We start from the raw sequence: 23,764 nt of genomic DNA on the forward strand, positions 1-23,764 counted from the left end.
GTAATGAAAACACCATAATAATGCATGTATGTATGTATGTGCGCAGTTCTCGTAGTACTTCAGTTATTACTGAGCTAAAAGTACCATCAGTAGCTGTGTTCTAAAATGTAGGCAAGCTATCATTACATGATGTGATGCTACTGAAATATAACTTTTGATTTTATGTAAGCTGTGGCTGTTAAAACAGGTGAAATAATAAGATTAGGAAACTAACAGTAGGTATAAAGAACGTTTACAGCAAGGTATGCAACATTCTACACTTAAGGTACCTGAATTGCTCTTTAAGTATCCATTGTTGTGTTTAATAAAGTTGATACAGATATAAAGAAAAAAGAGAAGAACAAGTAAGTGTTCCCAGTGTCTAATAGAAAATTGTAACTTTTGGTGTTTCTGGAGGGTTTTGATCTTATTAAAGGTCATAGCTACTAGTTATTGATTTATAATTTGAAAGAGGTCATTATTTCAGGGATGAGAAAGCAGAATTGCTTTAATGATTTGGTAAAACTTACCCAATATTCACCCCTGGGATTATTGGTGGGTAGCAATTAATAATTTTCCTGATCTTGAGTAATCAAAACAAAAAGAAACATTACTTTTTCCTGCAGCTGGGTATGTTGTGAAAATGCAAGAATAAGCAGATTTTCTACAGGCTCTACAAATAGGTTCAGGAAAATGTCTTGATCCAAATGGATATCACTGGCTGTGGAGAACCTTGGAGAGTTTAATGTTCGGGATTTAAGCACTAGATATCAAAATACTTCTTTAATTGTAAAATATAATAGTTAAAGATATTTAAAAATAAACCGAGAGAAAGAGAAACAACTGTAAATGCTGCGTTTGCACTAAGTTACAGAAGAGAAGAATAAAATGGGTGTAAATATTCTTTTTCTAAAATCACTTTTTATAGGTACAAGTAATGGCTCTGTCCTGGTGTTTCATCTTACAAGTGGACTCTTACACAAAGAGTTAAGCATCCATTCCTGTGAAGTCAAGTAAGATTTTAACTCCTTCTATAATCCTTCTGGGAGACAAATACTAAAACATGTAACATTGTACCAGCAATGTGCAAGTCTTGCTTCATTTGTCAGTGATGCTCAAGAAAATTTCCTGTTGAGTAACAAACCCTAAGAGTTTCTCTGCAATATATAAGCAGTAATACACTGTCAAAATCACAGTGAAACTTACATTGAACTAAATATTAGAATTGTATCTGTGCCTGCTGATCTAGGATGGATATCAACTACTTCGTTTCTTGAGTCCATTGTAGTACAAAGAAGTCTTTTTAAGACAAGAAACGTTATTACAGTGTCTTATTTTTATAACTGTTATGATTCATAGATTGCATTCTTTGAAATAATTCTGTTTTGTACGCCAGGGTTTATTTACTTTGCCCCCTTGGGGCTGAAATTGCTATTGAGACAGTTCTAGTCCTAACCGAAGTAAAAATAATTTTATTGTTGAAACATCATAAAGATTGAATACAGGACTCAGTATTTATGCATCCTCAGAAGGCACAGGGTTAGTTTTAAAGCTGTTGTACTGTGTGTTTGTGTGTAGACAATGGCATAACTTTTTGGATAACTAATGGCAAAGATACTCAGGATGGTGCTTGCTGGATACATATTTCCAGACAGATTTAATTGTGGAAATAAAACATATTTTGGTAGTAATATGAGTAAAAATTTGTATCAGACTTGTGGCATGAAGCCTTCCTCAGGTTAAGGTCTTCGTTTTACTATTCATTCTACAAAATGTTAAGAAAAGTACAGGTGACAGAGAATAGATAGCTTTAGGAATTCATTATGGAAACCTGCTTTGAATCTACCACCAAATTATTCAGTATATTTGTTTGGTGTGATTAGTCAACATTGTCCCTTTCTGTTATAAACCATTTCAGTTTTATGGTTTCATGCTATTACCTACGCAGAAAATTATTTTCGTTTTATTTCTTGTCGTGCAGCACAAGAGGATATTACTTTTTTCTTATTAAGGTCATTATAGAATTCAAAGTGAAAACCACTAATAACATTTCAGAGATTAAAAAAAAATATTTAAAATGGGGAGACAGAAGAAATTCTGCTTTTTAAAAAATACTTCTTTATCTATTATTTAGGCTTCATGATTATTTGAAGTATTGTTAGTTTGGGCTTTGCAATTTCTAAAGGTTTTCCAAAGTTTTTTGAAAAACTTAAAGAATACATTTGTCTTTTTAGCAACTGTCCTCATAAAAGTGGTAGTTCTAGAACACAATTAAAATTATTGTGAATTTTATTTAGCTGTGAGCTGTTATCTAGGTAAGTCTTAAATACTTGTTTTAATTTCCTCAATTGTCTACTTAATGATCTGAGTGACTTTCTACATAATTTTTACAGGCTCACGGGAATGCTTTAAGCAATGTAGAATAAGGCAGAGGGATTTTTTTTTTTTAATTAATATTCATGGAGTGCAACAGTTTTTCTTTCAGTGGGAATTGTTATTTTACCTCTAAAATGCAGATAGATTGGATAATGCCTCTATTTCATTTTTACCTGAAAATACACCTTCAGCAAACATCATTATTTTAGTATGTAATTTAGAATAACCTGAAATCGTAACTCAAGGCCAGCAGAGTTTTCAGCGCTCTGTAGTTTGAGAAGAGAATGTAATAAAAATAAGGTCTTTGGAATGGCAACTGTCCTGTACATAACAAGTGTGCTAAAACCATGGCCACTGAATTGTGTAGGTACTAGCAATTCTGACATATTTTTTTTTGGCTATTGAAGTGTTCTTTTGTAGAAGCTACATAATGTAGTCACATGCTACATGATGTTTTTTGGTTTTTTTTTAAACTTTGCAATTCTGTATTGTGCTTAAGAGGAGGGAGAATTGTCTTTCTGTCCTCCATTTAAGATAGTTCATACTCGTGAGTAACGCTGAAATATTCATTTCATTTATGATTATTAGTTGGCTATTTCACTGTTTGTTTAGATCTGTGTGAGTAAATCGTTCTCCTTTGAGTTTAATTTGGTTTTTATAAGGAGACTGAGGTGAGAAGCAGCAGAAACGCTTCAGAGCACACAAAAGGAAAAGTCAGTCGGGCTACTGCTAGGAGCAAGTGAGGGAAAAATCCAGAAGGAGACTAGAGCATGTATGCTGGGTGAAAGAAGCTGTGAGCAGGAGGTCAGTCTTTCTTCTTTCAGGATAGAGAAAAGCAAGTAATTGCTATTATTAAGAGGAATAAGAAGATCCATGAAATAACTAAGTCTGATACCTGTTCTGTCTTCAAAGTGGAGCAATCTGAGCTATTGTGGTAAGATAGGAGATGCTAATACACCTTCAATGCAGAGAAGACAATATTTGAGACATGTAAGTAAAATGCCTGTGATGTAACTTCTAGTTCAGTGAAACTGATGCGTTTGCAATGCCTCTCACTGCTACTTTTGCTTATTCTGGTAGATAGATAATTGACTAGAGCAGGGCTTCTCATTCTTTTTCACTGAAGCTCAGCAAGTTCAAGATTGCAACAGCTTTAATTTTTAAAATTAAAATCTCCTTGACTGTAACAAGAATTTGCATGGCCTGCAGGCAAAACTTGAAAATTACTGCATTGCAACTAAATGTTAGTGGTTGAATTTAAGCTGTTTTAGCAGGTGAATTTAAGCTGACTCCGCTTTGGGAAACTGCTTTGCAAACATTCATCACCTCCTTAAAAACAACTTGCTTCACGTAGAGAAAGATGAATGAAAAATATCTACCACTTCCGTCACACACGTGCTGGTGTGCTGGTTTTATTTCTGTGCATTAGTAAATACCCGTTGCCTGAGAAGCGTAAGCAGTGCTGCAGTGAAATCCTCGTATTTGGAATTGAAATTTGAAGTCACCATTACAGGATATACAATTACCTCCACTTTCAGCATTTAACTATAATTTCTTTTTCTTAACCTTCCCCTTATTAAAAAGGAAAACCTTGATTCGTTGCTGATGTTCACTTTTGGACATGGAGACCATACAAATACTTTTGAAGTACTAGGAAAATTATTTTTAAGTAACAAAATTGGAGACTGAGGGTATTTTCTGATAATATGATTCAGATTTTAACGTCGTATTCTTTAAAGTATGGTTTTATTTCCAGTTTTACCTCTTTTTCTTATAATTAATTTGAGTGGCAGCTGCCTTGTCATAAAGCCACAACAATCCATTCCCAGCTAGAAAAGTCATTTGTGTTTTTATCTGCTTCAGTACACTCTGTAATTTGTTTGCATTGGAAACATTAATCAAAACAACTGAATCTTACCCCTGAAGTAACTGAGACGAGTTGAAAGTACAGAATAGCTGAAATTCATATCCAGTCTGAGAAATAGTTTACAGCTGAGTGTAGCCCTTTATTCTAGTAGACAGAGATGTCTTTTATGAGGAATTTTTGCAAATGACGCTATTTCAATAGGGAAGGCATTACTTGTTTCCTTCATTAAAACTTGAACCACTGTCTGCAGATTCCCAGTTTACATGTGTGACGATAACAAATATTATATTGTTTCAGGGTAGCTTAGCAGTTAGCTAAGGGTTCCTTTTGGTTATGAGCGCCTTGGGTTTCTGAAGGCTTCCATTGGTATTGACAGATGGCCAGCCAGCAGCAAAGTAAAAGGGCCTGTCCTGTTAAATCTGAGCTGATGAAAGAAGTATGGAAAATGCCTCAGGTCTGTGAACGAGAATGGTGAATAGCTCCTGGCAGTAACCATGCATGATGGGTATCCTCTGCTATTTCCAAAAAACATAGGTGAATAATAGATAAACATTAGAAAGGTGTCAGGATTCATATTTCTTCATTTCAGAAAGCTCCTTGTATTTATGACCCTTCGGAGACTTGCAATGTCACACGTTATTGCAATTTTAGATTTCTATTCAATCATTCCTGTAACGTTTAAATTAATAATTGAATACTTTTCATTTTGATTGAAATTATTGGTTGGACTTTCATAGGACCTGGTGGGAAAAGGGCTGGGTCCTAAATTTTTAATTTTACTTGATGATTTAGGAGTAAAGCTTCCCTTTTTTTAAAGCTTGAACTCAAAAAATAAAGATAAATATGGCTGTAACTTACATGTGCGCAGTATTATGGGAGTGCTTTTGCTTTCACCCATCTACATTGCATTTAGGAAACTTCTAGTTAATACAATGTGAGTTGGATTTACTGACAGTAAATAATACATACAGTCATTTATCTCTCTCGTATTTCACATATGTTCTTGCAAACAGACCATGATTTTACAATTGATGTAACAGAAGACTTAGTTGTCCTGAAAATAGTTCCTAAGTAATCTGTTTCAAGGATTTGAGGAGAACCTGAATCCTTTTATTTGTGTTAAAATAAACTTGGGCATATGTATGTATTAGAACAGTCTCAGTTTTCTTGTAGATTATGCTCCTTGATTTATTTCACAGATAAAGCACTTAGCAATTTTTGCTGGCACAAAGTGTGTGTGTGAAATGGGCCAAGAGGACGCTCTCATTTTGGAACAGGACCACCTAGTGCTGCTTTCTGTCATGTTGTGGTCTGTGGTATATTTCAAGAATTTGCTTAGAACACGTGTGTGCTGACAGTATGTTGTACACAGTGTAACTTTACCTACTTGCAACACTTCAAGGTAATGTGGTTCAGGGCTGCCTTGGCATGGTCTAAAAGAAGAGAAACAACGAACAGGTTTTCAGCTGTTTTGTAATAGCCTTTGAAATTTGTTCAGCGCCTCTTTTTTTTTTTTTTTTTTTTTTTTAATCATCTTTGTTTCTCCTTTCTGGACTGAAAGAATCAAGTCTACCTACCCTGCTCTCCATATTAATATTTTTTTTTCTTTCTGTATGCCAGCAAAATTGTGTTACTTGATAGTGCTTCCCATCTAGTAAACCACTGATTTAATCGGAGCAGTGCTTATAGTCCACTCAAGCGCTGAGTATCTGTGAGGGATATTTTCAAAATTTGCCAGTGTTTCTAACTGAAATTTGTGTTCTAACCAGACAAGAACTAGTGTAGTCTGAAAAGAAAGCTGCTCTTTAATTTAAATTTGGTAATTTTTTATCATAGTTGTGAATGTATAGCTGCTTCTTATGCTTTTCTAGCCATTTGATTATTTTGGCTAATATGCTTCATATACTCTCTTCTGATGACAGGGGAATCGAGTGGATAAGCTTGACTGGATTTATTTCCTTTGCCACATCAACACCTAACAATCTGGGGCTAGTAAGGAATGAGCTGCAGCTGGTGGACCTACCAACAGGTTAGTATTTCCTAAGACATTTGTACAAGAGGCTGACAGATCTGCTGGGGAGTGACAAACATAAGTTCTTAGACCTTTTTTTTTTTTTTTTTTTTTTTTTCCCTTCTGTTGTCACGACAAAATAAAGTAATGAGGAGTTTTAACTGGTTCTGCTCTTCTGTCCTTGTGAAGCCACATAATGTGTTCCATCTGGTGCTCTGCAGACAGACTTGAAAACACCACCTTTGCAAAGATGTTTTTGGCTTGGACTTACTAAAAGAATGACTATGTGTCAGCAGGAGGTTTAGGAGCATTCCCGCAGCCACGGGTATTAGCGGTGTATTTTGTTCACAAAATGCATGTAGTTCAAAATGTGTTTTGTCACAGTTACACCCATTGTTTTCTGTGTGCCTGAAATAGCGTTGAACCGTTTATTGTGATTTGTGTCAGCAACAGATAATTTTTCAAGTTAGGGCAGGCATGTGGCCAGAATTTGAGTGGGTGTATAAATGTAAAATGGGTATTATAATAATAAAATCTGATACTTTTGTAAATATTTGAAAATGTTTAAAAATAAATTACATTTTAGAAGATACTGTTGATAGCAAAATTAACATGTTATGTGTGTTTTTAAAACATTCTGGCTTTCTAACGGATGACAAATATATTTGTGACTAAACTCGATATATGTACAATACTAGGACGTATAACTTGGGAGATCAGACAATCAAAAATAGGAAGCACTTCAATAATATTAAATTATATTTGAATGTGAAAATCTGAAGCCATTTAATTTCTAATTGAAGAGCCTAAATCTTGTAACACATGGCTAATTATGAATTGCTTTATCTAGCATAAAGGGTTTTTTTATTGTTTTTTTTTTAAGCTTATGGAAAAGACCAGGTTTTTTTATTTCCAGGGTGCTGCACAAAGAGGCTATTCTTTTAACATGACAGTATTGTATTTTTTTCCATATGTCTTTTGTTGATTTGTTTAATTTTTCAAAATATGTATCTTTTTTGTTTTGATTTTAATCTCATATAAAATGGTATTTTGATTTTTCACTCACTTTTTAAATCAGTATTGAAACAATTATAAATATAAGTGATAAAAGGTTCAGTATTTCCACGGGCAACCAAGTTTAAAGTAAATGTGAATACCTGAGACCTTAGCATGTGGTTTGCTTCAAAATAGGTATATTTCCTCTTTTAAAACTTACAAGAAAGGCATAACTACTTAACTGTTTGATTGCTGGTTCTTCTGTCACTAATTAGCTCAACTTTCTGTTTTGGTGCTAGGAAAACTCTGCTGATATGTATTTACTTCATGAATACTGTGACAAAATTCTCATTTACATCTCTGAACAAACAAATAGGACAAAAATTCCAAAGGTGTTTCATCACTGACGAAGAAAATAGAGCTGGAAGGTTTCCTTAGCCTGGCCTCTGACATGAGAGCACTAACTAGCATTGTTGATAACTAGATTTATTCACATAACTGGCATAAGTAACTTAGGTATGAGTAGCCACAAGAACAGCTGGAGTTCGAAAACTTGAAATTTTCTTGAAAGCTAAGGAGAATGAAACTTGCATAAGAGTTGCTGTGATACCCTGGTGTTTGTACATTGTTATTTATTTTAGTGATATGTATAACACTTTTAATTCTCCAACACGTTTTACATATGGGTGAAAATTTTGTTGGGGATAAGATTGTAAGTTCTTAAGGTTTATTGGTTTAGCTGGAAAGAGAGAATGGTTCTGTTAATTTCACCATGGAAATACTTGCAGAGTTAATTTCTCTTACAAAACTTGAAAACTGGTGAACTTCCTCCTTGGGGAAATAAGTGCTCGTTGGCTTTGAGTGCAAAATAAGTCTGTATTTATGTAACGCTGATGATGCATCAGTTTCAGTAGTGCTCTGGATGCAAGTCAACTCTTATGTTAGTAAAGTTTACATTATGTTTAGTCCTTCGAAATGCAGTAAAACTTCAACAATGACAAGACTAATATAAAAAATGGCAGGTTACTTAGAGATGTTCTGGTTTAGTTTGTAAACTGTTTCTGTTTACACACAGAACAATTTATAAACTATTTCTGTATTTATATTTAGTTTAGTAAATGTTTTTCTTTTCCCTGATGTTTTTGTATTCCAGGCAGGAGCATTTCATTTCGTGGGGAGCGAGGCAATGACGAGCCAGCTATTGAAATGATAAAGGTGTCTCATTTGAAGTAAGTAATTAGCCTTGTGACATTTGTAAATTTTACTGTACTGCATGAAGATCCTCATGACAATAGAAATTCCAGGAAAAAACAGTCCAGAGAGTATAGAAAAATGTGCAACAGCATCAAGAGAAAACTATTCAGAGTATTAGTTCAAAGTGCAAAAACTGTGAGTGTTCCCCTCGTTGACTTTGTCACTTCAGGACTCGATCACATTGCAGGGTCAGTCATTAATGTTTTCGTTCTTTTCAGAGTTGTGTGCACTGAACAGATGTTTTGATTATATTAGGGAGAGTAAAAGTGCTGAACAATTTTTGTCAGCTTTGATTATGTTAGGAGTTCATTCCCTTTTCTATAACTTAAGCCTTACTTAAAACCAGAAGATTGGTATTAAAGGTGGGATGATTTTTCACGTGTTTATTAATTTTTTCTAACTATATATTTCATACCTTTTATGATAATTTTCTGCTGGAAAACCACGTGTGAGGTTTAGTTGTTTGGGAAGTCAGCTGATAAATAACCACATTGTTTACCATCAAATCCTGCTTATTTTGAGGTTAGGCCTGTGACAGGAGGCCCTCATCTTCATAGTATCAAAAATAACATCAGCAGTACTCTGTGAGATTACTTTACTTTCCTGTGTAAATGAAATTAGTGTTGCCTTGAATAAGGCATTGTCTAAATTTTAAGTGTCTTTTCTTTACAGTGGAGGAAAAAGATTAATGTTCTTTAGCTTGCATAGGAATATTTTCAGAAGTATTTATGTGTTCCAGAGGATTTGGAAGAATTCAACTATATAATGGTCTTATTAATACATTAAGAATTAAGAACAGCCGTGGGTTTAGGTGAAGAGACTGGAAGGTTAAGTGAGAACAAGAAAGGATAGTTCATTTGAATAGAGGTTAATGCAGTTGAAAAGAGTGTGTATAGCTGCAGAGCCTCTGTATTTTCAAGTTAAATGTGAAAAGTGGTAGATGGAAGGTGTTTTACTCGGCAGGCTCCACAGGCGAAAGGTCTGAAGACATGAGTGACAAATGGTTTAGTGTAAGAGGATTTTGTGTTCATTTATCACTGGATTAGGGAAGTGGCATGCGTCTGGAGTAGTGAGGAAAAAAAAAAATATCTGTCCAGCCTACAGTCTTGATATGCCTTTCTGATATCTCGTGCAGTCATCGGCTCAGGCTGAATATGGCTAAGTGAGAGGTGCTGCTGCCTTCCCTTGAATTGAATTACTTCCCTTGTCTCCTTTACAGTAATTGAGCAGTACCACCTGACAGAAATTTCTAATTCTTTTAGCTTTGAAGGAGGTCTCTTTTGTACCTTAGTAACTCAAGGAAATCACAAGCTTCAGTGTGGGATTTGAGCCAAGTTAATTTACTCTGCTTCCTCTTAGTTTATGAGGGTTTCCAGAGCTGATATGAACAATGTGTGTGAAGTAAAATGCTCAAATTAAAATGGAATGATTACTTTTGACATAGTAAGCTCTTATTTGTTTTAGGCAGTATCTAGCTGTCGTGTTTAAAGACAAACCACTGGAGATCTGGGATGTCAGAACATGCACTCTACTCAGAGAAATGTCTAAAAACTTCCCTACAGTGACTGCTTTGGTAAGGAATAATATCTGTTACTTATTGTTTAGTAAATGTAATATGTTGAGATAGTACAAAAATATATGAACAATTTTGCAGCAAAATGTTGCTTTACCGGTAGCATACAGATAAGTGCTTTCACCTGTCCCTTTTCATCTGTCATCAAATAGAAAAAGAAGAAAAAAGGAGGTACTGGTGGAAAGATACGGTCTGCAACTTGGGTGACAGAGGGAGATGTCATAGAAAGCAGTTTTCATTGAAATCATAATTAACAGGAAAACACCCAGTAAACTCAAGGAATAAACATTTGTCTTTTCCGTTTTTCCTGGACAATTTTTCACAGGAATGGTCACCTTCTCATAACTTGAAAAGCCTGAGGAAGAAGCAGTTAGCAGCCCGTGAGGCCATGGCGCGGCAGACGGTTGCATCAGATACCGAAGTCAGCAGTGTTGAATCTTCTATGATTAGGTATTTCTCATTCTGATATAATTCTATACTGTATCAGTTGTTTTCCACCATGTGCCATTGTTCTATCTATAGAGCAGAATATTTTGGAACTGATTCTTGAGTACACACCAGGCAAAGCAACTCTAGGGGTCTCCCTTCATCTTTTAGATGTGAAACTTTGATTTACTGCTGAATAAGAGAAAGAGTGTACTTGTTTCTCTCCATTGTGTCCATAGCAGTCCATTAGTTACCTGATTCTTGAAATAAAGCTCTTTTTTGCCCCGGAATGTTTACACATGTGGATAAATGGGTTAACTGTTGCTTCTGGATACATTGTTTTGGAGGATGTATGCATTTTTGTGCTGCCTCTGTTCATTAGTTAGTGAGAATTTCCCTTGCAGTTCAAATTTCAAGGAAGAAACTCTTGTGTCTCATTGCATTCTCTTTAAAGCTTGTTACAGGAAGCCGAAAGTAAATCGGAGCTGAGCCAGAACATTTCTGCCAGAGAGCACTTTGTATTTACAGGTGCTGATGGGCAGGTTTATCACCTCACAGTAGAAGGAAACTCTGTAAAAGACAGTGCAAGAATTCCTCCTGATGTGAGTTCCAATTTTCCATATCATTGATGCTTTAATTTTTTCTTAGCTGTGATTGCTAGAAAAAGGATTGGTGATACGCATTAGGGTGACACATGGTCATTAATATAGTAGTTTGAAATATGAAATAAAAAGCCCAGCTTCAAAAATGGTAGCAATTCTGTTTTCACAATCTTACATGTTTTCTATTGAAAAAGCTGTTGAAATTAATGACTTTTTTACAAGTTAGACTCTTCATAGGCCCTGACTTGCTTTCTGAATAAATAACATGGCATATTTTAAAGAATTTTAGTAAAACATATACAAGAAGGTTAAATAAAAAAGAGAATGTTACTGAAACATGGCTATGTTCTGTTAATGGATTTTATTATACATCATAAGGACAACTGAAGTGGACCAGGGCACCCTTTTGTGAGTTTTAAGTTTGTTTTTTTCCCAGTTACTCTGAAGAATGGTCTTTCTTTTTTCAGTGGTTCTTGAAGGCTTTGATAAATTGAACTCACAAATAGGAATTATTTTTATTTTTGTTTCCTACCTTAGTATAGGCTACTATTTTGATTAATGAAGTCTGTCATGTTGATGTTTCCTTGCAACAAGAGACAGAGAAGTGATTTCCATTGCTTTAAACCCAAAATTTCTTGGAAGGAAACATATGTTGAAGCATATTGAAGCAAATATGACTGCCTAGATAAATACTTCTATTCAACAGAATTGTTTCTGTTTTAACTGAGCAGAATGTGGTCTGTCATGTCATATAATATTTAAAAAGAAACTAAATACGAATGTTGAAATGTTTGTTCCTATGTTTGACTCTATTAATCACAAGATTTTGTTCTGCTTCTTAACTGTTCCCAGGGAAGTATGGGTAGCATTACATGTATTGCCTGGAAAGGGGATATCCTGGTTCTTGGGGATGTTGATGGAAACTTAAACTTCTGGGATTTGAAAGCTAGAGTATCCAGGTATGAATGCAATTTAATTGACAAATATGAGGTAATGAGTGTTAGAGTGTTCCCCCCCTCCTCATTTTTGTCCTTCACTGTAAGAGGTCATCTGTGGTGTTTGAGGGGGAAAAATGCAAGCATTTTGAAATAAAATTTCAGAAAATGCCCACTGTGTTACAATTTACTGTATTTCATCTTTTGTGTCTTCAAATGGATTAACATTTTGTCAAGGTTTTTAAAACAGCTAGATATCTTTCTTACATTAAATCTGCAATTGCTTTTGGTAAAAAGTATTGTAGTTTCTTTTTCAAGCATTTGATCTTAGTTTTCATAATTTGGATAGCCATTTGTGCGTATATCGATAGATAGTTCTCCTTCTCGACCTGTACAATAATAGGATATGCAGGGTTCATTGAAAGGTTTTAACTACCCCTAATGTTAGGTGTAGAAGGATTTATATTAATTTGTACTTTTCTTAGGGGGATTCCTACACACCGAAGCTGGGTGAAAAAGATACGTTTTGCCCCAGGGAAAGGAAATCAAAAGCTTCTTGCAATGTACAATGATGGAGCAGAAATCTGGGATTCCAAAGAGGTAAGCATCTCTTGTTTGATACGTGCTACCTTGCAAAATACACATACTACATCTGAAAATCAGGATGAGTCAAGGATTAAGTTTTACTTAGTCATGATTTCTTGCTGACAGTTGTATGGTAAAGTTGTATGGCTTTTCTTGGAAGACTTCTCGTTCCTATGAAGCATTTCTAAGCAGTCATCAATAAAAAAAAAGCATCTTTCACTCATAAAGCTGCCAATGTGTCTGAGATACTCTGTCATTCCCTTATAATGTTTTTGAGGCAGACATTGAAAATTGAAGGGGGAGTCCTCGATCTTAGAATTTAATCTGTGGACAAGAGAGTATTTTTACTACAGGTTTCTTAACTTCTGTGCATAGTCAAGAGTATTTAATTTATTAGGATATACCGGAAAGCTAGACACTTGGTAATTAGCATTGTCTAGCTTCTCATCTTACTCAGAAATTCTGTAGTAACATTCACAAATCTTCTGGAGTTTTTCATAGGTCTTTCAGGGGATTATAGTACTATGGGGAAGGAAAGGGAATTATACTCTTTTACATGTCCCGGAGTAAGTTCAGGGTATGAGGGTATGAAACAGGAATTTTAATTTTTTTTTGTTCACTTTGTAATGAGCATCAGCTCTGAAATCAGACACGTAATTTGAGCAATATGAAACTCACCATTGATGATACGAGTTGGAGAGCAGATGTGACCAACAACTGTGAATTACATAGGCAGAGCAGAATATTGTCCTGCGTCTCTCCTTGAAGTTTGAATAGTTTTGATGCCATAGGATGCTCCTCCTGTAGCTGTTCCCTTTCTTTTTCTGGAACAAGGGAAGGAGTTTTCTACATGAAAGCATTTAAAATTAATTCACATTTTCGGCCAAAAATCTTTCAGAATATCTGTAGAAATATTTTGTAGTTTCAGTCCTGTTATCCATATAATCCTGTCCTTAGATCTTTACATTCGCCTACAATCAGTTATGCAGTATTTCCACGTTTTTCTCTAATTCTGTCACTGCTAAGAGTAAACATGCTCTAGACTGTTGTATCTTACATCTAACTCCGTGCTTTGCTCTAAGACAAGTGAAAGGAAACAGGAGTGTTGACTGCAGCAGCAACTTTGTTAATATTTCCTTGTATTAACAACTGTAATGGTCTGTTATGTTACAGAAGAGCTACAAGATGTCGAACTACTGACCTGTGGTTAAAAGTGTGGTTTGGAATGTTTTGTTTATGGACAACAAATCATCCTGTTCCCATAATCTTATGTGAATAGTATGCTTAAATGTATTTTTAGACAAGTTCAGTATTTATCAAGGAAAAACATGTTTGTGAAGAGCATGAGTTAATTAATGAGAACCTCACTTCTGCCTTGGTGCATGTATGCTAGATCACAGACTGGAATTAAAGAGGGATTGTAAATTTCCACCAGTTTACTGTGAAAATTCTACGTCAGAATAAGATCACAAAAAAGGCAACTGTACAGCTATCCTCGAAAGGATCTTTTCCCAGCCCTCAGTTGGGGAAAATACTGTTTCTGGGCAACCGCGTGCCTTGCTCCAAGGTTTTTAAATTCCCTTCTCTCCAGAAAAGACCATCATTAAAATGATTTATGACTAACTTCACCTTTTATTGCAAATTTTGTGGTCTGCCTCACGGGCGTGTGACAGAGTCTTACACCGTGTGATGGAAAGCCTACTAAAAATGAAAAATAACTCAACTTTTCAAGGTACAAATGGTGAGCAGTATAAGAAGTGGAAGAAATGTCAATTTCCGAATCCTGGATGTGGACTGGTGCACTTCAGACAAAGTGGTCTTGGCATCAGATGATGGATGCATTCGAGTTCTAGACTTGTCCATGAAAGCATCGTGTTTTAGAATGGATGAACAGGACTTAATAGGTATGTTGATTTCCTTTTTGCTGTTTACTGCTAGATACTTCATTTTGTAAGTAGACCATAAAAATGTTCAGCACTTGTATTAGAACAGGGAATTGTCACATGTAGAGGATTTGGAATTCCTATAGTGTTCTCGTAGATGCAGATAAATGTTTTTAGGCTTAGATAATAGGGGTGTTTTTTCGTAGAGGTTTAATTAATAAACTATACTTTTTGATGTCTTAATTGGAATATAAATTAACAAAATAAGAGCTTTTTGTACAGATGTCTAGCAAGTTGACCTAAAAAGCATCGGTAAATCAGTTAGTATCAGTACCTACATTACTGATATTAGTTACATGATTTTGAAACATTTGTTAATGTATGAAAATGTCTTTTCTGATATTTCCAGATACAAAAGGCGGTTTGTCAACTGGTAGACTGGTTCATTACTTTCCAAAGTAGATTTTCCCACTGAACTCTGAAATAGCAGTATTATGGCTGTTTGACTTTTTTTGCCGCATGTTTAAGAAGGGAATTTAAATATTTAAATAAGATACATTTTTCTACTTTTTATTACTATTGTTCCAAATAACTGCTTTTGGTTTGGTCTTTCTGGTTGATCCTGCCTTTACTCATACAATTTCATTAAAACATGTAGATTCTGACTAGGACATGTGTAATAAACAAAGTCATGATGTGGGGAGCTGTGGTGTGGGCTGTTTGAGGAAATATGTAGTTTATCACAGCTTAGTTTTTTTTAGTATCAAGTGAATATTCTTTAATAGTAAGCTATAAAAATTAATAAAACCAAGCACGCTGAAATTAGGATATGCCAGTGGTAAGGTTGAGTGTGGTTTAGCTTCCTTCTGCCTCTACACTGTGATAATCTTTTAGTTACAAAATGACATTTACAAGATTCCTACAACATTCAGCGCATATGAAGTACAGGGAGTTGCTGTATATTTAGTAATGTGACTGGCTGGTACTTGTTTTGCTCCTAATTCACTGGGTACCATTTACAGCGTATCATCCAAACCTTGTACTGAATACAGGCTTACAGACTTTTAAATCTGTATTGCAACAGCTAGTACTATAATTTTCATCTTATTTGCTAGTATAGACGTGTATTAAACTTCACAACATCCTTTTTGGATGATGGGTGTTAATCCTTGTCTTATACTGTACAAACTACAAATGCAAAGTAAAACTGAAACGTGCATTATGATACATTTTGGGATAGCTGTGCTTATTTTTTCAGCATGTCCTTGCAATAGTAATAATAATTATATACAGCTCTACCTAGTGCTAGTAAAATCTATTCCAGGAGTCTGTGGTGAAATTCAATATGGAATATCCTGAAATTCTCATTTGAGCATGGCTGATAACCCTGTATCTTCTATGAAATGTTTTTGCTTGAGTGTAAAGATAAGCTTTATATTTCTAGTAACCCATGCTGTGTATATGAAAAGACCGTGATTTATGGTTTTCTTCTGGTGCTTGCAAACAAGGTGGTACGCTTTATGGTTACTGAACACAGTGTTATTACACGTTAGCCACTCAACAATGAATCTTTCCCTTTTGTTTCAGAACCTGCATGGTGTCCCTATCTGCTTGTTCCAAGGGCTTCGTTAGCTTTAAAAGCATTCTTGTTGCATCAGCCATGGAATGAGAAATATTCTCTAGAAATTACAAACATGTAAGAAGAAATATGTATCTCTATATAAAATATTAGTATTTTTTTAAACCCTACATGGTTTTATTAGTCTTTCTGTGCAATTAACTGTTGAAACTGTAAGTTTCCTCACTCTTTGGGACAGTCGAAAAGATAATAGCTTCATTATTTATTACTAAAAGTAATAAATGGAAAAAGCTTTAAAGTCAAGTATTTTATTTCTTTTGACTTTCAGTAGCACTTGGCTATTGAAAACTGTTTGGTTTAAGGTATTGGCAGTATTTTTATTTCATTTAAAGGTTATATAATTTCAGAGAAAAACTGTGTTCTCTTTGTTCAAGAAGTTAGTGTAAGGACAGTCAGGAGTTGGTTCCTAAAATGTAATTGAAAGTGATAGTCTAACTGCCAGTCTGACAGGCCTGTCTTTACTTTTGAGAGCCATGCTTCTCATCGTAGTAGGGGCACCTTTCTGTATCCTTCATTGTGTTTCTGTGCTGTTGGTGGCCACGTAACAACGGGCTAGGAGGTATTGACCCTTTCATTAATCTCAAGTTAGTGAATTAAAGTGGGAAACGGAAAACCTCTGACTCTTGAGGTTGAGAGAAAGCAGGAACAATCTTTCATTACTATTTTGGAACTAGCAACTGGACAAGGAATCTTGCATGAATGGCTTACCATAAGATTACAAAAGATTGTTTCCATATATGTTCTTGCGTTTTTCTACTACCAGTAATACTCTTCCATTTCAGATAATTCTATCATTTTGGTAATACAGGAAACCTTTTTCTTTTCCTTTTTTTTTTCCTTTTCTTTAATCCAGTGATTATCCAGAGAATGAAAATATTAAAAACCTTCTTCAAGAGCAGTTGAATTCATTGTCCAAGTAAGAATTTTCCTATTAATATTTGAGTAAGTTAAGGAATTCAGAGAAGGCAAAAAATGTGAAATCTGTGGGAACTCACAATTTAATGAAAAAAACTATTTTTGCCTCTCTAAAAATAAGATTAACGACAGCTTTTATTTTAAACAGTTAATTTTTGTTTTTATGTAACTTACAGGTGGTGCTGTATTAATTTTATTGAAGATTTTAATATTTATATTTTTATTTTTCTAATATAAACCATAATACCATCTGAAATACATTTTTTGAACAAGCAAACTATCTCAAAGTAGCTTGTTAAATACTGACTCAACATTCAAAATGTACTGTTCTGAATATATGAAGTGTGATAAGCCAGTATTGAATTTTTAACAGTGCATTATTGTAGTACTGGTTGACAACAAGAGTTTTGAAGATACTGATTAAGGTTAGTATATAATTTGTAACTGACCACTGAGCATTCATAATTTTTTAGGCAATACTTCTCAGTGATGTATGGTTCTTTGATGTTGGTCCAGGCTGTCTTGGACGCTGCTACTTAAATGCTCCAAGGTTTGTTAAGAAACTTAAGCTCCGAGGAAGAAAAGACAAACAATTCTAAAAATCTTTTGTTGAACATATACTGCTTATACAAAGAACAGATTTTGACATTCCATTTAAACTATGAAAATTACATTTAAAGCTAGTAAACAGAAGTTTTTCCATTTTCCTTTTGTCCTTTCATTTAGTAGCATGGAAAAGATAACTTAGCATGTTTTTATCCGGTCTGAAACCTAGGTAACCTAAATTCATGCATGTGGATCTCTTAAGCTATGGCACTACATAGTTGCAAAGTTATATGTAATTGAATTAATCTTATCATTTGTGGGATCACTGTGGGCTAATTTATAGCTTTGTATACACCCTTGTGGTTGTTCCTTTTATTACAAGAATAAGGGGTTCCTGATAGACTCACTATTTCTATTTAAACTGGTAGAGTGACTTGCTCCTTGAGATCAGTTGTATTTCAAATTATGTATGCTTCCTGTTCTAATTGGTTTTATAGGTGCATTTTTTTTCTCTTCAGAAAAAAATGTGTATTTTTTGGTTTGACTTTTTTTTTTTTTTTCAATTTGTAGCTGATATATTCTATTTGTGTTCAAAACCAGCGAAACAGAAATAATTGCACGGCATTTAACAGATTATTTTATGGCTTTGTCTTCTTGCAGTGACATAAAAAAACTTCTGCTTGATCCGGATTTTACTCTCTTGCAAAGATGTCTCCTAGTTGCCAGGTAGTAGCGATTCAGATAACTATATCAAGTGTTTCCTAATAAAATCTTGATCCAGTTAATGCATATGAATGTGCTGAAGTTTAAGTACTCAATTAGTTCTCCTTTCTGTCAGTGCAATGCCTAAACTACTTTGTTATGCCCGTATTAGAGTGTTTCAGGACTGAGAATGGAAATGTTACCTTGCTGAAATGATTAGTTTTATTAACTTCCTGGATGCAGAAAACTTCCTTCAGTCTTAGAGATACATTCATAAATGTCCTTCTGCTAACTACTCAACATTTAGTTGGACAATGCCCAAAAATGTCACTCAGAACTTCAGAACACCCAATAGATTATATGCAAACAGAGGAAGGCCTGGTTTTTATTTCAAATGTTTTGTTCTGTGTTATTCTGCCTAAACTATAGTTAACTTTAATCTGTCTGTATTCAGAGATGTTTTTCAAACTTGGTAACTGTCGTGTGGTTGAAAGAGGATATTGGCAATGAAGTGTAAAATAGTAATAAAATACAAATTTCCACATTGCTGAAATTCACAGAGATTAATTGCTATTGTAACAGTCTTTTGTCCAACCTCTTACTTACCTAGCTTGCTCGCTGTCATTCCTTAATCTTTTTCATGTAGTTTGTCCCACTGATCATACAAAGTACTTGTGGTGCCCTCAAGAATGCGTGGTCTCTGTAAAAAGATTTTAAATGTGTATTTTTGTGTGGCATATGAAAAAAATACATATTTCTTGTCCCGATTTGTTTCTTCTCAGACTGTATGGGGATGAGTCTGAACTGCATTTCTGGACTATTGCTGCCCACTATTTGCACAGCTTATCCCAGGAAAAGCCTGCAAAACCAACGGACACAGCTATCCTTCAAGAACAATTGGTTAATCCCTTGGATATATGCTATGACACACTGTGTGAAAATCATTACTTCCAGGTATTTCAAAAGGAGTTAAAAAATAGTTCTAATAAGAATGTCATCAGCGGAATAAATGCTCAGCGTTGTAACATTCTTATTATCTTACAGCTTTTCACTAGACATATTTCACTTCTGTTAGTATCATACCACTCTGGATTAAATCACTCCCTATTATTTAAAAATAGGAGATGTTCCAAAACCTCTCAAAATACTTCCATATCTCTTAAATGCTTATTTTTATTTCTTATGGTAGTCTTAATATTTAAAACATTTTTTGTTCTTTGTACAGAAATTCCAACTTGAAAGGGTAAATCTCCAGGAAGTGAAGAGATCAACATATGATCATACCAGGAAATGTGCTGATCAGCTTCTTCTCTTGGGCCAGGTTTGTGGGTAATATTTGAATTTTTTATTCTTCTTCCCTGTACATTTTATGTACTTACCCTATTCAAGTGAAGTTTTGTCTAAATCATACCTGTTGTTTCATACTTCGATTCAGCCAGTGCATGGTTTTTGCTGTACTAATATGTTATTATTACACTGCAGACTTTGTGTAATGACATGTTGTATGGTAATGTTTGTTGTTACCCGCTTCAGACTTACATGGGAACCCTATAAAAATCTTTCTTTCCATCTTGTGGCTGGAAAAAACTTACTTTTCCCAGAAATAACTAAAATTTAACATCTCTGGGATAACTCAGTCTGCACTTCACATTCTCATTTTAGGTAACAAAGGATGTAGCTAAGCTTTTGGGAGTTGTGTACTGAGCAGAGATGCTGTACGGAGCTGCTCACTGAGACTCTGATAGTATTGTTGCCTTTGTACGGTATATATCATGAGCTATTCCCTACTAATGCAGTTGTGCTGAATCCATTTCCAAAAATAGCTGTGGAAATGCTAGGTTGAACTTAAAAGATTTTTATGCCACTTTGCAAAAACGTCAACAAATGTTACCAGTAAAAGATGCCAGAAAGATTTAGTCTGTAGATAGTCTGTTTAAAATGCCAGTTTCTTAAAATATTAAAATGCCGGTTTCTTGAATCACTGTACTGGATTTTAATATGTATTTAATGTGACTTTTCATTATTTCTGTAATTATCTGAGCCATCAGCTTGACTGACCTTACCAAATTGACCTCTCAAAGTTAGGCACCTCATTTCAGGAGCAGGCAGAGATGACATACCTGCAGTGATTCATTCCAGCTGGAGACAGGTGCCTGCAGGCAGTGTAATGAGCCCAGCTGATTAGGTGCTCAGCTGTAGCGAACATTGTAAATGGCCAAATTCTACCTTTATTTTAAAATATCAGGTACTGAGTCAGTCCTTGAGATCTGGCCAGTTTCTGCATCTTTACAATTTTATTTCTTCTCTGCCTACCGTAAATGCCTTTCTTCCTTTTATAACATAGCAAAAGTTTAAGTAAACAAGGAAATAAATATACTGAACAAAATTTTTCTTTGGCCTGTTCTAAAAGCATTAGTCTGTGATTAAACATTATATTCATGGTGGGGTTTTAAATGCTATACTTCCTACAGATGATTTCTTTAAATAGAATTTTAATTAATACTATGCTGGTATATATTGTTGTAGTCTGTTTTAGAATAACTTTGCTTGTTCCATGTCTTCAAAAGGGTAAAACCAGAAAGGCTTTTAAACAAAAGTGAATACTTTGTGGTCAAAGTTGTGGTGTTTTTTTCTCCTGCCAGACTGACAGAGCAGTGCAACTACTCTTAGAGACAAGTTCCGAGAATGCCCATTATTACTGCGATTCACTCAAAGCTTGCTTGGTCACAACTGTCACCTCATCAGGTCCATCTCAAAGTACTATTAAACTGGTAGCAACCAACATGATAGCCAATGGAAAGCTCGCAGGTAAGATATGGTTTGAATTTTTCTTTTGCTTATTACCTAGTAATTCTGAACATGATTAAGGCTGCTAATGGAGATGGGAGAGGAGGAAGTCCTGTTGTAATAGATCTTATATGTTGCATATGTTATAGTGTCCATTACCTAGAGTAGTTAATGCAGAAATGATCAGTAACTCAAATATGAAGTTCAACTTTTGATTTTCATTGGAAACCATTTTTTGGAGTGATTCTCTTAGTAATTCTTTGCACAAAAAGAGGCCGAGCACATAAAGCTACATATTTTCCACATCCCAATCTAAAGAATTAATTAACTATTGATGTCTTATTACTGAAATAGAAATATGGACTTAGTTTCCTTTCCAGTTCAGAACTTGTTTCAACAAGTGTGTGTTCTTATAATACAGGTAAATTTTGCTTAATGCAAGATATGTTCACCATACGGTGATTGACTGAAATATTCAAAGATACCCAGAGAAAGTACAAATGCCTGTACTTGCCTGGAAAAAATCCTTTCCACTTTGTGGACAATTAAGACTTCACTGTTAATAATTACGCTACAGACAGCGTTAAAATTTACGTACAAAATCCGTTTATTTGACTTACAAAGATCATTATCTCTTGATGGTGGGACGTCGAGTGAACTTCTTTTGTCATTTGTATTTAGGACAAAGATAAATGAGAGCTTTGTGAGGTCCTTCTAAGCTCTGTAGCCCAGGAAGAAGATACAATAACTGACACCCAGGGTATATGGAGAGCCAGGTGGTAGAAATCAGGTTTTTTTGATATCTTCATACCTAAGAAGGATCTAGAGATCCTTTTCCTGAGGGTGATTGACCTGCTCACACTTCCGTAGCAACTCTTTTTTTTTTTTTCCCTTAACTTATTATATTGTGTGCTTTTTATTTTCCAGAGGGTGTGCAGTTACTATGTCTGATTGATAAGGCTGCTGACGCCTGTCGCTACTTACAAACTTATGGTGAGTGGAATCGTGCAGCATGGCTTGCAAAGGTATGTCACCTCTCACATTTCAGTTTGCTAACATAAATGACCTGCTTAGTTTATGTAGGCATGAAGGCTGATGAGAGTGCTATAGTTCTCAAAACTTAAAAAACTGAAACACCAATTTGAAATAGGATCATTGGTTCTTACCATGTGTTGAGCTGTAACAAGCCAATCCATTCAGTAGGTATTGGCAGCTGGCTCTTCGGCCTTTTAACTACAGAGGTCTGCCCTGCCTGTCCAGATTTACAGGACTGGAACCTAAAAATTATTGGAATACTCAATTATCTAATTTTTGAGCAGTGGTTTGTGAAGTTGCATATAGCTGTGGCAGTACAGAGTTCATAAGAAACTGCAAAAAACCACTCCTGGAAGTGGAGAGGCAATTAGACAGTGACTTTGTGCTGAGCTCCAGGTAGTGTGTGAGCTGATTTTAAGGTTAGTACCAACCACATAAATTTGCATGAACTTCTCTTTTGGTATGCAGATGTAATTACAGTAAAGGAACCTAGACATAGCATTCATTCTCCAAATTATAATGGACAGGAGTCAGTAAGAATGACCTTTCACTGCCTCTAAGAAAAGTTTCTGTTAAATTTCCTGCAGAAAGTATGGAAAAAGGCCTGCTCAAATTTTCTAAATGAGTGACTCTCACTCTTAAGAAGAATAAGATGGTTTTTTTATTATTTTTTTTTGTCCTTAAGTCTTCAGTAAAGCATAAAAATTTCTAACTGCTTGATACTTGGGGTTTTAGAAAAGCCTTGTGGTAAAAATAATGTTGATCACATCTAAACGTGGAGTGATCTGAGTGGAGTATTTTTATCTCTATATATTTCTAATTTTTCTTACTTATTATATCAAGGGATAAGCGTACTTTTTATAAAAAAACTGGTAATTTCAGATGCTTTTACTTCTGCTCAAAGTCTTTCACTGAAAAAAATGAAACAGAAGCAGAACGCTCTGTTTAACTGGCAGCTGAGAATTCATAATGGGCTTTCCCATCTCTTAAAGGTTCGTTTGAACTCAGAGGAGTGTGCTGATGTGTTAAAGCGCTGGGTAGATCACCTTTGCTCTCCACAAGTCAACCAGAAGTCCAGAGCCATTCTTGTCCTCTTGTCACTTGGATGCTTTACAAAAGTTGCAGAGATGTTGCACAGGTAAAGATGAAACTGCGCAATCTGTATTTTTTCACGCCCAGAATTGTTATGTAAGGATTTGTGACTAGAAGTCAAAGGGGAAGGAGGGAGTCTGCAGTTTTGACGTTTGTTTCTATTTTAGAATGTTTTTCTTTAACCTCAGCACTGCATCGTTTGTGCATGCTGGAACTGATGTTTTTGGTGAAATTTCAGGAGATACACCGGCATTTAAATTTACTGCTGGCTTTAAGATTTCTAGCCCCCATTGACCAAACAGTAACAATTTATAATAGCTATGATTATTTTGCAGGAAGTTGAGCCTTGATCTTTCAAAAACTTTGCATCAAATGTCAGTTCCTTGAGTGCAAGGAGAAAGGGGAGATGTAAAAAAAAAAAAAAAGCTTGGGGAAAGGGAAGTGCCAGACTAACAGGTGCAAGAGGAGCACGATGCAGTACAAGGGACCAGAGTAACAGTATGACCTGTTCCTACATCCTGCCTGGGAGCGGGGCAGCAGCATCCCTGCCCGAGGAACGCA

At 35.1% G+C, this 23,764-nt stretch overlaps 1 protein-coding gene across 3 annotated transcripts in view; it reads left to right on the top strand.

Moving 5' to 3' along the window:
• Window positions 1-23,764, top strand: part of WDR11 (WD repeat domain 11) — a 46,258-nt gene that overhangs the window by 18,876 nt on the left and 3,618 nt on the right. For all 3 annotated transcript variants that reach the window (XM_056352102.1, XM_056352103.1, XM_056352104.1), the window contains 17 exons: window positions 908-992; window positions 6,145-6,251; window positions 8,383-8,458; window positions 9,948-10,056; window positions 10,382-10,506; window positions 10,937-11,084; window positions 11,937-12,043; window positions 12,505-12,619; window positions 14,337-14,508; window positions 16,075-16,183; window positions 16,980-17,042; window positions 18,248-18,313; window positions 19,072-19,243; window positions 19,515-19,610; window positions 20,932-21,097; window positions 22,004-22,101; window positions 23,104-23,249. In XM_056352102.1, the coding sequence (XP_056208077.1) occupies window positions 908-992; window positions 6,145-6,251; window positions 8,383-8,458; window positions 9,948-10,056; window positions 10,382-10,506; window positions 10,937-11,084; window positions 11,937-12,043; window positions 12,505-12,619; window positions 14,337-14,508; window positions 16,075-16,183; window positions 16,980-17,042; window positions 18,248-18,313; window positions 19,072-19,243; window positions 19,515-19,610; window positions 20,932-21,097; window positions 22,004-22,101; window positions 23,104-23,249 (1,960 nt within the window). The remainder of the gene's footprint in view (window positions 1-907; window positions 993-6,144; window positions 6,252-8,382; window positions 8,459-9,947; window positions 10,057-10,381; window positions 10,507-10,936; window positions 11,085-11,936; window positions 12,044-12,504; window positions 12,620-14,336; window positions 14,509-16,074; window positions 16,184-16,979; window positions 17,043-18,247; window positions 18,314-19,071; window positions 19,244-19,514; window positions 19,611-20,931; window positions 21,098-22,003; window positions 22,102-23,103; window positions 23,250-23,764) is intronic.

Source organism: Falco biarmicus, chromosome 9 (genome assembly GCF_023638135.1).
Source record: "Falco biarmicus isolate bFalBia1 chromosome 9, bFalBia1.pri, whole genome shotgun sequence".
NCBI classification, from domain to species: Eukaryota; Metazoa; Chordata; class Aves; order Falconiformes; family Falconidae; genus Falco; species Falco biarmicus.